This window comes from Parus major, chromosome 14 (assembly GCF_001522545.3).
Source record: "Parus major isolate Abel chromosome 14, Parus_major1.1, whole genome shotgun sequence".
NCBI lineage: Eukaryota > Metazoa > Chordata > Aves > Passeriformes > Paridae > Parus > Parus major.
Genome location: NC_031783.1, coordinates 2,609,773 through 2,622,892, shown reverse-complemented (window position 1 = coordinate 2,622,892; position 13,120 = coordinate 2,609,773). Strand labels below are relative to the sequence as shown.

The window sequence follows — 13,120 nt, the reverse complement described above, 5'->3', positions numbered from 1 at the left end:
CGTGGCCGTCAGGGCGGCCGGGGGCGCCCCGAAGCATCATGGGAGTTGTAGTTCTGGTGAGGCCTCCGCACCCGGAGTTGCCGCGGGACGGGACGGAACGGAATAGGATTAAGATTAGGATTAGGGTGTGGCGGGCTGAGCGGGACATCGGTGGTGATGGCCCGAGAGGTTGCGAAGCCGCCTCGAGGCTTTGCCCCACACACACGCAGCCGGCAGCACGGCCCCGCCGTCCCCAGGAACGTGGGGCTTCGGGAACTGCGGGAGCCGACGCTGCTCCAGCTCTCCAGGCACAGAATTCCTCAGAGCAGACGTTCGGGAAGCCAGTGTGCTTCGCCTGAGCCCCCTGGAGCAGCATAGCTCGGCCCAAAGCCCTGCCCGGACAGGGAGCCCCGCGGCTAGGGGCAGCGCACGGGACCGGCGGCGGCTGCTCCGGCAGCGCTGGCTCACCCCGGTCACGGACGGTCACGGGCAGTCACGGGCAGTCACGGGCAGTCCCGTGCTCCGCTCCCCCTGCTCTGACTCAGGGGCAGGGAAGGAGCAGCGCCGCCCGCTCCGGCTGCCCGTTATGAGCAGCTCCTGCCCGCCTGTGAGCGGCACCGAGAGTTACAGAGAATGAGCAGGACAGAAATAAAATTGGTTTTTCTAATGTTCGAAACATTTTAATAGGAACGATGGGTTGTACATCCTTTAGGAGCAGGAGACCTCCGGCTTTGGTCCCACCTCTGCCGTACTGGCTGCCTTTTCCCCTCCTCTGGTGGGGCTGGTCCTGAGATGCCCTCCCTGCTGGCTGTCCCATCACGCTGGGCTGATGCAGCTCGTGTCGGGAGCGGCACCATGAGCCAGCCGTGACCGCTGGTAGCCGGCACCATTCCTGCTGTCAGCCTCGTCAAAGGCAGCGCTGGAGGCAGGGACACACCACCCTCCGCACCCCGCCCTGCACCGAGGCATCGGCCAGCGTGAGGAGGGGGCCACGGGGCAGCCCCCGCCCGGTCGCCATTCTGGCCACCTCCCCGGGCAGGAGAGCCCGTCTCCAGAGAGCGAAACCAGCCAGGTGACCCACAAAACCTTCTGCAGTGCCCAAGTCCATGTTGGGGCCGTCCTGCCTCCAGCCCAGCACCAGCGAGCCACCAGCAGGAATTTCATAGCCCTGCTGGAAGCCGGAGCCGGCAGCCAGCAGCCTCCTGTCCACGTAGAAGCGGTACTGGCCCTGGCCGGAGGACCAGGTGAGGCACAGGTGGTGCCATTTGCCGTCCAGGAGCGGCACCACCGGGAGATCCCGAAATTGCCGGTCCCCCACGATGAAACGTGCAGAGCCGGGGCGATCCCCACCGTGGCCGTGCACGGCCAGTTCGCTGTGTCCGTCCTCGGTGCCGTAGGAGAGGAGAGGACCGAGGCGAGGGGCTGGAGTGGCCAGCCAGGCACAGAGGGACATCGCCCGCAGCCCCCGCTGTGGCCCCAGCCCCAGGACGGCCCTGTGCTCAGCGGAGGAGTTGGGGAAGAGCAGGACGGCACCGGTGCGACAGGCGGGGGAGGCGGGCACCGGAGCGGGGGGACCGTACCTACCCTCTCCCGGCTGCTGGGGGGCCGGGGGCTGCTCCCGGGGAACCGCGGTTCCGGTGAGGAGCACCGGTGCCATGGTCTGGGGTCCTGGGGCTGCATCACGAGGGGTATCCTCATCCTCCCCGGGCGCTCCACCAGGCCCGGCATCAGCCGGCAGCCGGTGCCCTTCTTCCTGCCGATGTTGCTGCCACAACGGGACAGCCTGGCCCGGTGGCTGCTGCTCCAGCTGGCTGCCCCGGCCCCGGGCAGGGTCTGGCAGACCGTGCGGTTTGGTGCCAGCCTCCACCAGCGCAGCCGGCGGGTGTGTGAGCAGCGGGCTCAGGGCACCCACTGTCCCCTCCAGCCTCTTCAGCCTGCGGCGCAGCCGCCGGCCAGCGGTGGCCAGCCGGGCCAGCTCGGCACCCAGGGCGGACCGGGCAGCGTCGGCCGCCTCTGCCTGCTCCGCCAGTGCCTGGAAACGTCCGTCGATGTTGTAGGAGATGTTGTAGTTGTTGGCGATGCTCTGGAGATGGTTCAGCGTCACCTCCTGCAGCCGAAGAAACTGCAAGGGAGTGGGATGATGTGGAGTGAACCTATGTCCCCATGTCCGGTCCCCGCCCAACCCAAAATGCTGAGTGTCCCCCTGGCACAGGCTGGGCAGCACCCCCTCCCCGCCCCGGGCACCCACCTGCTCCTCCAGGCGCCGCAGCCGCAGGAGCAGGGGGCCGGGGCGGGCGGGGGGCCCCGGGTCCCGGGTCAGGCCACCCTGCAGGGCGGCAGCGAGGACCAGGCAGAGGGGCAGTGCCATGCCCGCCATCCCGCTGCCGGACGCTTTCTGCCTGCACGGCAAGGCTGGCCCTGGCCCCCGCCGTGTCCCCCCGGGCAGCCTCCACCGTGATGAGATCCGCAGCCAGCGCTGGCACGGCCCAGCACCGGGGCTCCCAGCGCCGATCCCCGGGCCAGAGCTCTGCGGGGGCGGCTGGCCCCGGCCCAGGCAGCCCGGGGCTCCGGCGTCCCGCGGCGGGGGCCGGACCGGGGGTATTCGGCTGAGAGGCGAGGAAAGGTGTGTGAGGGACCCTGGGCACATGGCTGGGTGCAGAACAGGGGGACAGTGCCGGCAGGACAGGACAGGTAGGACGGAGTGGTCAGTGCCGGCCGGACAGGACAGGGAAGGTAGGACGGAGTGGTCAGTGCCGGCCGGACAGGACAGGACAGGACAGGGAAGGTAGGACGGAGTGGTCAGTGCCGGCCGGACAGCACAGGACAGGGAAGGTAGGACGGAGTGGTCAGTGCCGGCCGGACAGGACAGGACAGGGAAGGTAGGACGGAGTGGTCAGTGCCGGCCGGACAGGACAGGACAGGGAAGGTAGGACGGAGTGGTCAGTACCGGCTGGACAGGACAGGACAGGGCGGGTAGGACGGAGTGGTCAGTGCCGGCCGGACAGGACAGGACAGGACAGGGCTGGTAGGACGGAGTGGTCAGTACCGGCCGGACAGGACAGGACAGGGTGGGTAGGATGGAGTGGTCAGTGCCGGCCGGACAGGACAGGACAGGGCGGGTAGGATGGAGTGGTCAGTGCCGGCCGGACGGGGCGATGCGGCAGGGCCACCACGAGGGGGCAGTACGTGCGCGCCGCAGCGCAGCCGGTGGGCGGAGCTTTGTGTGTGGGCGGGCTTCAACGAGGCTGAGCGAGATCCCGCCCTTTCCTGAGCCCCGCCCCCAGAGGCCCCGCCCCGTACCCTTCAGCCCGGCACAAGATGGCGGCTGTGGCGCTCGTCCGCCGGATCGGCCGCTCAGGTGCGCCCGGACCCTGCCCCGACCGCTCCCTGCGGCGGGCTCGGCGTGTCCCCGAGCCCCCGCTGCCTCTCTGTGCCCCTCCCTTACCGCCAGGGTACCCCTTACCGTCAGGGTGTTCAATGTGTCCCCCTGCCGTGGGTTGGGCTGTCTCTATATCCTTCCTCCCTGAGGGGGGTCAGGGTGTCCCCATGTCCCGCCCTGCCCGGGCAGAGCGGTTTTGGGGAGCGCACCCCACACCCATGGGGGCTGTACTCTTCCCGTCCTTACCTGTGTCTGTCCCCCAGGTGTGGTGCCCCTGTGCTGCCGCCCCCCAGCGTGGGACAGGGCCGCCCGGCCGCCCCCCGGCCCCCTGCAGCCCCCTGGCCTCCTGCTCCCCCCGTGTCGTTCCTTCAGCAACAACAAGATCCAGGTGGATCTGGACGAGAGCTCAGGTACGGCGGGTGGCACCTCTGCGCTGTCACCCTCAACCTACGGGCACTGTGGGGCACGGGCAGGGTCCCTTCCATCCCTGTCCCATGGCATGTGTGGCTCTGGGCATGGGAAGTCATCAAAACCCCAGATGTTGCAGCTGCTTAAGAGCCTCGGGGAGAAGTGTTTGGGGCTGGGAATCTCACCAGTTGTGGGCACTTCAGGTGGTTGGTGCTACAGGCAGATCCTGGCTGTCATTGTCCTCTGCCTGTGCATTGTCCCCTCTCTGGGGGTCGCTGGTTTGGGCACCTGGTAGAGTGGCAGTGCTCCATCAGGGAAAAGCTGCTGGGAATTTCTGTGATCTGGCTACCAGGAATAGCTGTCCTGGGGCCATGTCCCTGCACTGAACAAAGGTGCATCTTCTTGTGGCTTCCCAGGTCCTGCTTTCAGGTGCCTGGCTGTGTCCTTATGCTGTTCCCAGCTGAGTATGGCTGCAGCACCCGGGCTAAGCACTCAGGGAGCACCTTTTGGGTAGGGTAGTGCAGTTTGGGCAGGGACAAGGGCTCAGAGCCCTTTTGTGACCCCCTGGACACAGGCTGTTTGCTGTGACAGAAGCTGCATGCTCAACCTTCCCCATTGAGCCTAGAGAGAAGGGAACTGCTGGGCACTGTGACCAGGAGGGTGACTGGGCTTTGGGACACGTGGGGTGCCACCACACATGGCCTGGTCTGTGCTTCAGCTCCACCACCTGCTGAGTGACCCTGGCTCGTGGGTGGATCTGGGCCAAGACAGGACCTTGCCCTTGGCTCTGCTGCTCTGGAAGCTTTTAAGTAGCCAGGAGTGCTGTTGATTTGGAGTGGGAAGACAGTTTGGTGAGGGAAACAGGGAGGTGGGTGAAGCTGCCCTGGGCAGGGCAGTGTGAGCTGCTGTGGGGTGGAGTCTGATGTCCCTGTGTTTGCCCTGCACAGGCGTTGCCACGATGAAGTTCAAGAGTCCCCCAGTCAACAGCCTCAGCCTGGAGTTCCTCACAGAGTTTTCCATTGGCCTGGAAAAGCTGGAGAACAACCGGGCCTGCCGGGGTGTGATCATCACCTCTGTAAGTGTTTGCCCCGATTGGGTCACTGCTCACTGGCACAAGAGGGCCCCCAGGCACCTTGGATTGGCTCTGGGAGGAGGGCAGAGGGCTCTTGGAAGGGCCATGATCTTTCTTCTGTTCCCTCTTCTAGCAGAAGGACAACAAAGTGTTGTTTTTGTCATGAAAACCAAATCTGCTTATCTGCCAACCTGACACATCCTGTGATATTTCCTGGCTCACCCACAGGGAACTGGTGGGAGATGCCAGTGCTTATTTTCAGATGTGCTGTGGGGACAAAGTGGTGCCTGGGAGTGGGACAGGACAGGTTTTTGTGTTGTATGGCTGATGTTCTCACACAGGGACCCTGACAATGAGAAATTGTGTTACAAGCTGAGGTCCAGCACTTCAGACCATGATAGTGGGATAATCCAGACTGTGGGAGCACTGGGGAAATATTTTCAGAATCCCAAAAAGCCCTGATTTATATCACATACACATCACTTTCCTTTCCCTCAAGCTGCTGGGCTGAGAGCTAAAGGGCCCTTCCTTCCCCGTGACTCTCAGTGACATCTGTCTTTTCCCAATTCCAGGCTGTTCCCAAAATATTCTCATCTGGCCTGGACATCACCGAGATGTGTGGGAAGAGTGTGGAGCACTACGGCGAGTTCTGGAGAGCCGTGCAGGAGATGTGGCTCCGGCTCTATGGCTCCAACATGGTGACAGTGGCTGCAGTCAATGTAAGCCCTTTGGGCCTGCCTTCCTTAGGGTGGGATTGTCACCTGCTGCAGCTTCTTTGGACTGTGTGGGCAGGGACAGCTGAAAAGCCAGGCTGAAATTCATCCAGGGATCTATCTGTTGGGGTGTTTGGGCAAAATTCATGTCTGTCAGTTCTGTGGGGCGTGGGAAGCTATGGAAGCGTGGGATGCTGCAGGCTCTGTGTAAGCTGCAGACACTGTTGGGTTACAGCAGCATTTCAGCATTTTCAGCAGGTTTTGGTCCTCCAGCTGGGATTCTTGGCCAGCAGGGAAGTGCAGCTGGAGTCTCCATGTCCATGGATGGGTCATTACATTTCTGGTGTCTTGTTTTCGTTTTCCAGGGCGGTGCTGCCCTGGCAGCTCACGGTGGTGTCTGTCCACAGCCCCCCATTGAAGGCACTTGGGTTTTCTCTCAGGCATCCTGTGCAGGGCTGAGCAGCACTGAGCCGTGGAAAAGATGGTCACAAATGGAAGGGAAATCTTCCCTGTGAGGGGGGTGAGGCCCTAGAACATGTTGCCCAGAGAAGCTGTGGCTGCTCCATCCCTGGAAGTGTCCAAGGCCAGGCTGGATGGAGCTCTGAGCAACCTGATCTAGTGGAAGGTGTCCCTGCCTGTATCAGGGAGCTTGGAATGAAATGGGCTTTAAGGTGCCTTCCAACCCTTCTATGAAACCTTTATAAACTTCAGAAATCTTTAGGACTGTTTCGAATCAGGTGATCAGAAATTTGGGGATCATCTGCTCTGTCTTCCTGGTATCTTCCGTACTCTGGAGTGATCAGCAAGGCTGGGGGATGTTTGTAACCATGTTCTGGACTCACTCTGTTCTTCTCTCTGCCAGGGGTCCAGCCCAGCTGGGGGCTGCCTCATTGCCCTGTCGTGTGACTACAGGATCATGGCAGAAAACCCCAAATTCAGCATCGGCCTGAACGAAGCCCAGCTGGGCATTGTGGCTCCCTTCTGGTAGGCCAGTGCCTCCCACTTCTAGTATCATGTGTAGGTCTCTAGAAAGAATTAATCTTTAAGAAGTTAATTAATCAGGTCATGGCAGTGTGGTTTGTGTGTCAGGGATCAGGTATTTGCAGCTGTAGCTGCAGGAGATGACACCTCATTTCTGTCCTGTCCTGCAGGTATCTGAAAAGCTTTCAGGCTGCAGAATGTCCTCACATCCTGCACCAACAAGGAGCTTATTTCTGGCCCTGCAATTAACTCCAGAACTAGTGCTGGGAGATCTCATGGGTCAGGCTCAGTCAGGGCTTTTCTCTGGCTACACACTGTGTACCGGCAGAATTCCATGGTGTGGAGATCTCTGAAAGCACGGGGGCACTAAGATACTGACACACCAAGGGCCCCTTGTTTGCCCTAGGAACATATAAATGTACTGTTGGGAAGGAGTTTTCAGTCACAGCAAGGGGGTCCCCACAGGCAGTGAGAGTAAAAGGAGCAGCTTTCATGCAGAGGAGGGGGAACTCTCTTGGGGTACTACCAAAAATGGCTCTTCTCACACCATTTTCACATCGTGACTGAGCCCACTGCTGCTGTTCAGAGCACCAAACCTGAGCAGTGGGACCAGGATACTCTCAGAGCCCCGAGCCTGGGGAGTGGGACCAGGATGCTGTCAGCTCTTGATGTCTGGGTGAGCTGCCCCTGAGTGTGGCTTTCCCTCCCATCTCTTGCAGGTTTAAGGACACATTTGTGAATGTTGTGGGACACCGAATTGCCGAACGCTCCCTCCAGCTGGGTTCCCTCCACCCTGCACCTGAGGCCCACAGGTTGGGCCTTGTGGATGAGCTGGTGCCAGAGGAGAAGCTCATGGAGAAGGCTGCGGCTGTCATGGCACAGTGGCTGGCCCTTCCTGGTAAACCTCTGGCAGAAGAGGAGGGGACCTGGTCTGAGTAGGAAGTGCAGATGCCAGGGCTGGTGCCTGGGAGCTATGTAACAGTTTCCAGTAAAAGGGGAAGTTTGGTGGGCTGGGAGGTAGGAAATGTCAGCCAGCAGTCTCGGCAGCCTTGGGCTAACGGAGAGGGACACTGTGCTAACGTTCAGAGCATGTGGCTCCAGCTCAGCTCATCCTGCTAGCCCTGCTGAGTCAGTCTGGAGGTGTCTGAGCTCCACAGACAGACACAATCTCTGTCTGTCAGTGGAGGTGTTAGCCCAGGAAAGCTGCCATGGAGCTGAGTGAACAGGCTGGGTGAGAGTTCCTGGTTGGCTGTCAGGCTGCTTTTGTGGTCTGAGCTAACTCTTGGCACTCTGGATGGCAGTGATGGGGGCGTGGATGAGGGCAGGCAGACAGCACAGGCATCGTGTGTTTGGGCTGTGACTGCAGCACAAGGTTCCTGGGCTGGGAGTGGGCTCTTCACAGGTCTGAGCTGTCCCAGCCCGTGCCACTTCTCCTCCCTGCTGTCCTGGTGTTAGAGTGACACCTCACTCCCCAGACTGAGTAGCATGTCTCAGGTGTGCCTTCTCCTGATTTCCAGGAGGTCCCCTGCAGATTCTTTCTCTAAATCAGAGCTGTGTCTGGGTGGAGGTAGCTTCAGCACCTGGAATTGCTGGAGCAGTTCAGGGTTCCCAGTGTGTGGATGAAGGGGTTCACTCCTCATTTCATTGTCTCTAAGTGCCTGAATAACCATCTGTGCAGCAGATGTGCTGCCCCATCACTGCACCTGGCTCTGTGAGGGTGTGAGCAGATGTGTGCTCGAGGCCTCAGCCAGCTCCAGCAGTATCCATATATCCATGTGGAATGGCACAGGCCCAGGGACGAGCTCAAGGGAAGTGCTGCTGCCTTTTGTACAGCATTGTTGGCAGGAGCAGACTGAGTGAGCAGGGACTGAAGGCTCTGGTTCAGGGAAGCTTAGAGCCACAGCAGTTTCCAATAAGAAAGAATTTTGTTTGGCTACTGGTGTGTATTGGAGGTGGATATTGGGCTCTGGAGGGTGCAAAGAGGAGATACACAATTTCTTGTTGTCTTTTCCAGTAGATTAGTCATTTCCCCACTGAGCAGTACAACCATTATTTATTGTATGAGAATTTATCCAGTTCAGCTGCCAGCTTGTGGGTTTTTCTTTCCCTTTTCTCTGCTGCTTTCAAGAGCACTTTGCTGTGTGATCCCTCCCCATTAGAGCTGCATTTGGTGGCATTGAGTACTGGTCAGGGGTGAGGACAAGGGATGTTCCTCATCCTTGCTGTCCTCTCTGCAGACCATGCCCGCCAGCTCACCAAGACCATGATGAGGAAGGCGGTGTTGGACCGCGTGGTAGCTCACCGGGAGGAGGACATCAAGAACTTCATCACCTTCGTCTCAAAAGAGTCCATCCAGAAGTCCCTTCGCATGTACATGGAGATGCTGAAGAAGAGGAAGAGCTGAGGATCCAGCTGGTCCCTGGGAGGTCGAGTCACCCTCTGAAACGCTGCAGTAGCTGTTGGTGTCACAGCGAAGCCACCTGCAGTGCCAGCAATCGGTGACGTGCCACCTGCTCCCACAGCCGCCCCAGCTGCCCCTTCCCTTTGTGCCTCTAGAGTGCCTGACACCACTGCTGCCTTCCCCAAGGGCAGGGAGAGCCCACTCAGCCCCCCGAGGAATGGACAGGGACAGGGTCTCAACACGCTGTGGCCCGAGCCCGACGGTCCTTGGATGTCTTCCCTCCTGTCCGACAGTTAATCATGAAATGAGGTTTGTCAATAAATCTTCAATGAGGTAGGAGATGGATGCTTTGTTCCATGGCTTGTCTGTGGTCACAGTGTCCTGGTTGGTGGCCTATCCTCAGGCTCTGGTTCATGGTGGGCTGGGGGTCTGGGCACACCCAGCTTCCATCTTTCTCCAGACCTGGATCTAGGGCAGCCCATGCACAGGACTTGTGGATGGGGCTGGGTGGAACACCTTCATGGGGATTGGTGGTGGGAGCTGGAGCTGGATCCTGGTCTGTGGTTGCAGGAGGAGCTCAGGCCGCCAGCTTCACCTCAACAGGGTAGTGGTCACTGACTGCCAGGGCCTGGAAGAGGGCAAGAGTTAGGAGATGCTCAGTGAGCCACTCACCCCTCGCTGTTAATTGCCCTGCCAGAACCTGCTGCCTGCTGGGAACACTGTCCCCAGTGCCAAGACACTCAACACACAAGGCCAAAACAAGAGTTTTGGCACCTCTCCTGTAGAGGTGCCCAGGTGTGGCTTGGGGCAGGCATGGCCACCTGCCCTCCAAGCTCCCATGTCTCATCTGGGGGCTCTGTGCCAGTCATGGGTGGTTGAAGGTTGGCTTGGGTTACCCCATACCTTGAGTCCTGCCCATGAAAGACCATAAAAAACCCTGTGCATATCTTCTCTTCCCAACGGGGACAGGCAGTGACCCCAAATCCCATTTCCACCCTTGGGTCCCTTGTCACCCTGAGCTCCTTGAAGGAGACAAGGACAGCCCTGCAGCCTGGGCCAGCTCAGCTTTGATGCCTGCTAGAGCCCCCAGTGTGTGATCCTGGGCTCACCTCCTCCTGGTCCAACTGGAAAGCACGCTGAAAATTGAAGATACCAGCTGAGTTGGACACAATGCTTCTCTTCAGCTTGTTGCCACACACCACGATCCTGCAGGGGAGATTTGGATGGATTGTGGGTGCCACTCCTGCCCTGGCTGGCAGGGCAGGGCAGGCAGGGGGCCACTGGGGTGCCAGGGAAGGGACAGTGGTGGCAGTGCTCACCTGTCATAGGCACAGTCTGACTTGCCCACGGTGGTGTCGGCGCTGTCGGGGATCAGCCACTTGAAGATGTCGCTGGTGCGCAGGCGGATGGATGACCAGTCGCTTGGCTGGACGTAGGAACAGTCAGCATTGAAGTCCCCCAGGAACATCATGTTCTGCAGGGGAGATGGGAGGTTCATGGTGTGGGTGATGGGCTGTTCCTGCCACCAGCCCTCCCATGGGGGTGGCAGAGACCGCCCTGTCACAGGGCAGGAACAGGGTTCCTGCCCCATGGCTCCTGCACCAGCTCTGCTCGCTTCAAAGCAGGGTCCCAGTGTGGGTCAAACAGTCCCTGGGGCTCAGTGCCCAACCTTGGTGTCCCCCCCAGTGCTGGTGGCACTCACATCAGTCCCCCACTTGTTGATGATGGCCAGGTAGACATCGTAGAGAGCATCAATCTCAGCAACAGCATCATGTGGGGCCGAGTGCAGGGGCACCAGCACAAACTCCTTCACCTCTGCCAGGGGAGAGGGATGTCAGCCCCATGGCCACCCTATGCCACAACCCATGGCCACTTGTTCCCCCACTTACTGGTGCTGGGTGCTGAGACCCTCAGGATAAATGGCTCCCGGCTGAAGACATCCTGGGGGTCCTTATATTGGTAGGTGTCCACCACAGACACAACATCTGTCCTGTGGGAGCAAAAGGATGGTGACCCTGGGACTTTGCACAGCCCCTGTGTCCACTCCATGGTGCTGGTGGCCCTGCAGTGTCATGGCACAGGCAGCAGCACTGCCAGCCCCATTACCTGTAGATAAACAGGTACATCTCCTTGTAGTTCTCCCGTCCCAGGGGACCGCTGATCTCATAGTCATATGTGGATGTGGATGCACTGCAGAGACACAAAGGCAGGACAGTGATGTGGCTGGGACCATTCTGCATTTGCTTTGGCATGTCCAGGAGCTGGGTGGCCCCAGGGTTTGGACCAGCTGGTCCTGCTCTACAGTCCCCATGGGTCACTGTGCCCTGGTTGTGGGGTGACATGAGGATGACTGAAGCCCCCAATGCCTCTCCCCCAGGTGGCTCCTTGGGTACAGCATGGCATTGGGCAGCTCCTGCCACCCTTTCTCTGCAGGGACATTCCTCACCTTCATTTGCAGCAGAGCTAAATTAGGTCAGTGAGCAGCCTGGGGCTCTGCAGCAGCAGCGTCACCCTCCCTGCCCTGGCTGCTTTGTGGCCTGCTGGAGGGGACACGGAAGGGGCGAGGACATGGGCTGGGTGCATGTCACCTCCTGAGAGCACTAGCTGCCTTTCAGCATGGCAGCAGCAGCTTCTCCATGCCCTCTCCCAAAACAGGGTCAACACCCAGCTGGCAGAGGGGCTGCCACCCTGCTGGGGCAAGTTTTAGCCCACCCCAGCAGCCTTTTTCCTCCTAGGGTGCCAGAACGATCCCCCCTCAAAGCATCATCCACTGCTGGGTCCATCCTGGGGTCCCCCTGCCACTCACAGGGTCTTGGGGTGCAAGGTCTGTCTGTCCCTTCCTCCCCCTCTCTTGCTTCTGCCCTGTCCTGCTGGATTTTGGAGACAGAGCTTGCCAGAACTGTAGTTCCTTTCCATCCTGCAAGCTCTGGTGAGCTGACAGCTTTCAGAGGGGATTTGTATCACTTGTATCCCCATTCCCTTCACTGGGTTATTCCCAGGGTTGTTTTCAGTGCCTCCACCTTGCCCCAGCACATTCCTCCTATTTGTCTTTCCAAAAATAAGCTCTCTGTTGATGGACAACTTTTTTTTGCCTCTTACTGCCATTCCAGTGCCAGCCCCTCTTGTACCTGTTGAGCTGCTCCATGAGCTCGGTGACGGCGCTGAGGTCGGAGTCGCGCACCTCCTGCACCAGCACCACATCGTAGCGGCGCAGGACCTGCGAGGCCGAGAGGGACAGCTCAGGGCCAGTCTCCCACCCATCTCCCAGCCAAGCACCTAGTTCTGGTTTCAGTACCCTGGGGACTTGCATGTTCCTTGGTGCCAGAGCAGATGTCCCCAGGGAGGGCTCAGAGGGACTGTGGGCTGTGCCTGACACCCCACCAAGCCTTCATCTGCCCAGCCACCCATCTTCAGCCACCTCCCCACATGTCTCTGGCACAGGAGCTGTGCTGGGGTCTGTCCCAGCACACAGCCCATCCCCACAGTGCCCTGGCTGCACTCACATTGATGATGATCTCTGCCACTTCCCTGTTGGACATCTTGGTGTCACCGAAGGCCTGGATGTTGAAGGCACCGATGCGGAGCATGGCAGTGGCTGGGCACAGGAGAGCCACAGCCAGGAGGAACAATTCCAGTGTCACAGTCCCCATTCTTCCAGAATTGATGCTGGGTCACAAGGATGCAGGGATGGGAGATGAACTCGGAACACTATTTTGGATTTGGGGCAGAGGAAAAAACATGTAGATCCTTCCAAAGCCCTGGTGCATGACAGTGTGTCATGGTGGGCATTGCCCAGAGCAGGCTGCAGAGCTGGTGTGGGCAGTCTGCCAGCTCACCAGTCCCAGAAGAAGATAAATCCTGTCCCACCAGTGTGAGTCTGCCTCTTCCAGCTCCAGGGATCACCCAGCTCCACTCCCCCAGCAGGATGTCTTCACTGCCCTCCAGCCCCATCCACCACTGCCAGCATTCCAGGCACCCCAGGCTGTTCCACATCCTTAAATTTCACCACAGCCCCCACTGCTGGGGTGAGGAGCGACTCCTCATCCCACCTCATCCCAGTACATCCCAGTCCCACCTGGTTGGCAGTTGAAGGCTCTGAGCCCGGATCTGTCCTTGCCTTGCTGAATGCGCAGCACCTCTGCCCTCCCGGCAGCAGGATGGGCGGCTTTATCCCAGCGGAGGTGCCG

At 59.8% G+C, this 13,120-nt stretch overlaps 3 protein-coding genes across 3 annotated transcripts; 1 reads left to right on the top strand and 2 right to left on the bottom strand.

Moving 5' to 3' along the window:
* Nucleotides 1-619: 619 nt before the first annotated feature.
* On the bottom strand, nt 620-2,356 carry PTX4 (pentraxin 4). The gene has a single exon (XM_033517994.1). The coding sequence runs from the start codon at nt 2,354-2,356 to the stop codon at nt 887-889; it is 1,470 nt and encodes a 489-aa protein (XP_033373885.1). The 3' UTR covers nt 620-886.
* A 904-nt stretch (nt 2,357-3,260) lies between these two features.
* Nucleotides 3,261-9,278, top strand: ECI1 (enoyl-CoA delta isomerase 1). Its single transcript, XM_015643335.2, has 7 exons — nt 3,261-3,337; nt 3,622-3,768; nt 4,714-4,841; nt 5,411-5,557; nt 6,414-6,535; nt 7,252-7,430; nt 8,770-9,278. Exons 1-7 carry the CDS (start codon nt 3,298-3,300, stop codon nt 8,934-8,936), a joined length of 930 nt encoding a protein of 309 aa, XP_015498821.1. The 5' UTR covers nt 3,261-3,297; the 3' UTR covers nt 8,937-9,278.
* A 131-nt stretch (nt 9,279-9,409) lies between these two features.
* LOC107211372 (deoxyribonuclease-1-like 2) lies at nt 9,410-12,606 on the bottom strand. Its single transcript, XM_033517940.1, has 8 exons — nt 12,437-12,606; nt 12,062-12,150; nt 11,040-11,123; nt 10,823-10,923; nt 10,636-10,748; nt 10,253-10,407; nt 10,043-10,139; nt 9,410-9,561 (listed from the first exon to the last, which is right to left on the bottom strand). Exons 1-8 carry the CDS (start codon nt 12,581-12,583, stop codon nt 9,511-9,513), a joined length of 837 nt encoding a protein of 278 aa, XP_033373831.1. The 5' UTR covers nt 12,584-12,606; the 3' UTR covers nt 9,410-9,510.
* Between the last annotated feature and the right edge of the window lie 514 nt (nt 12,607-13,120).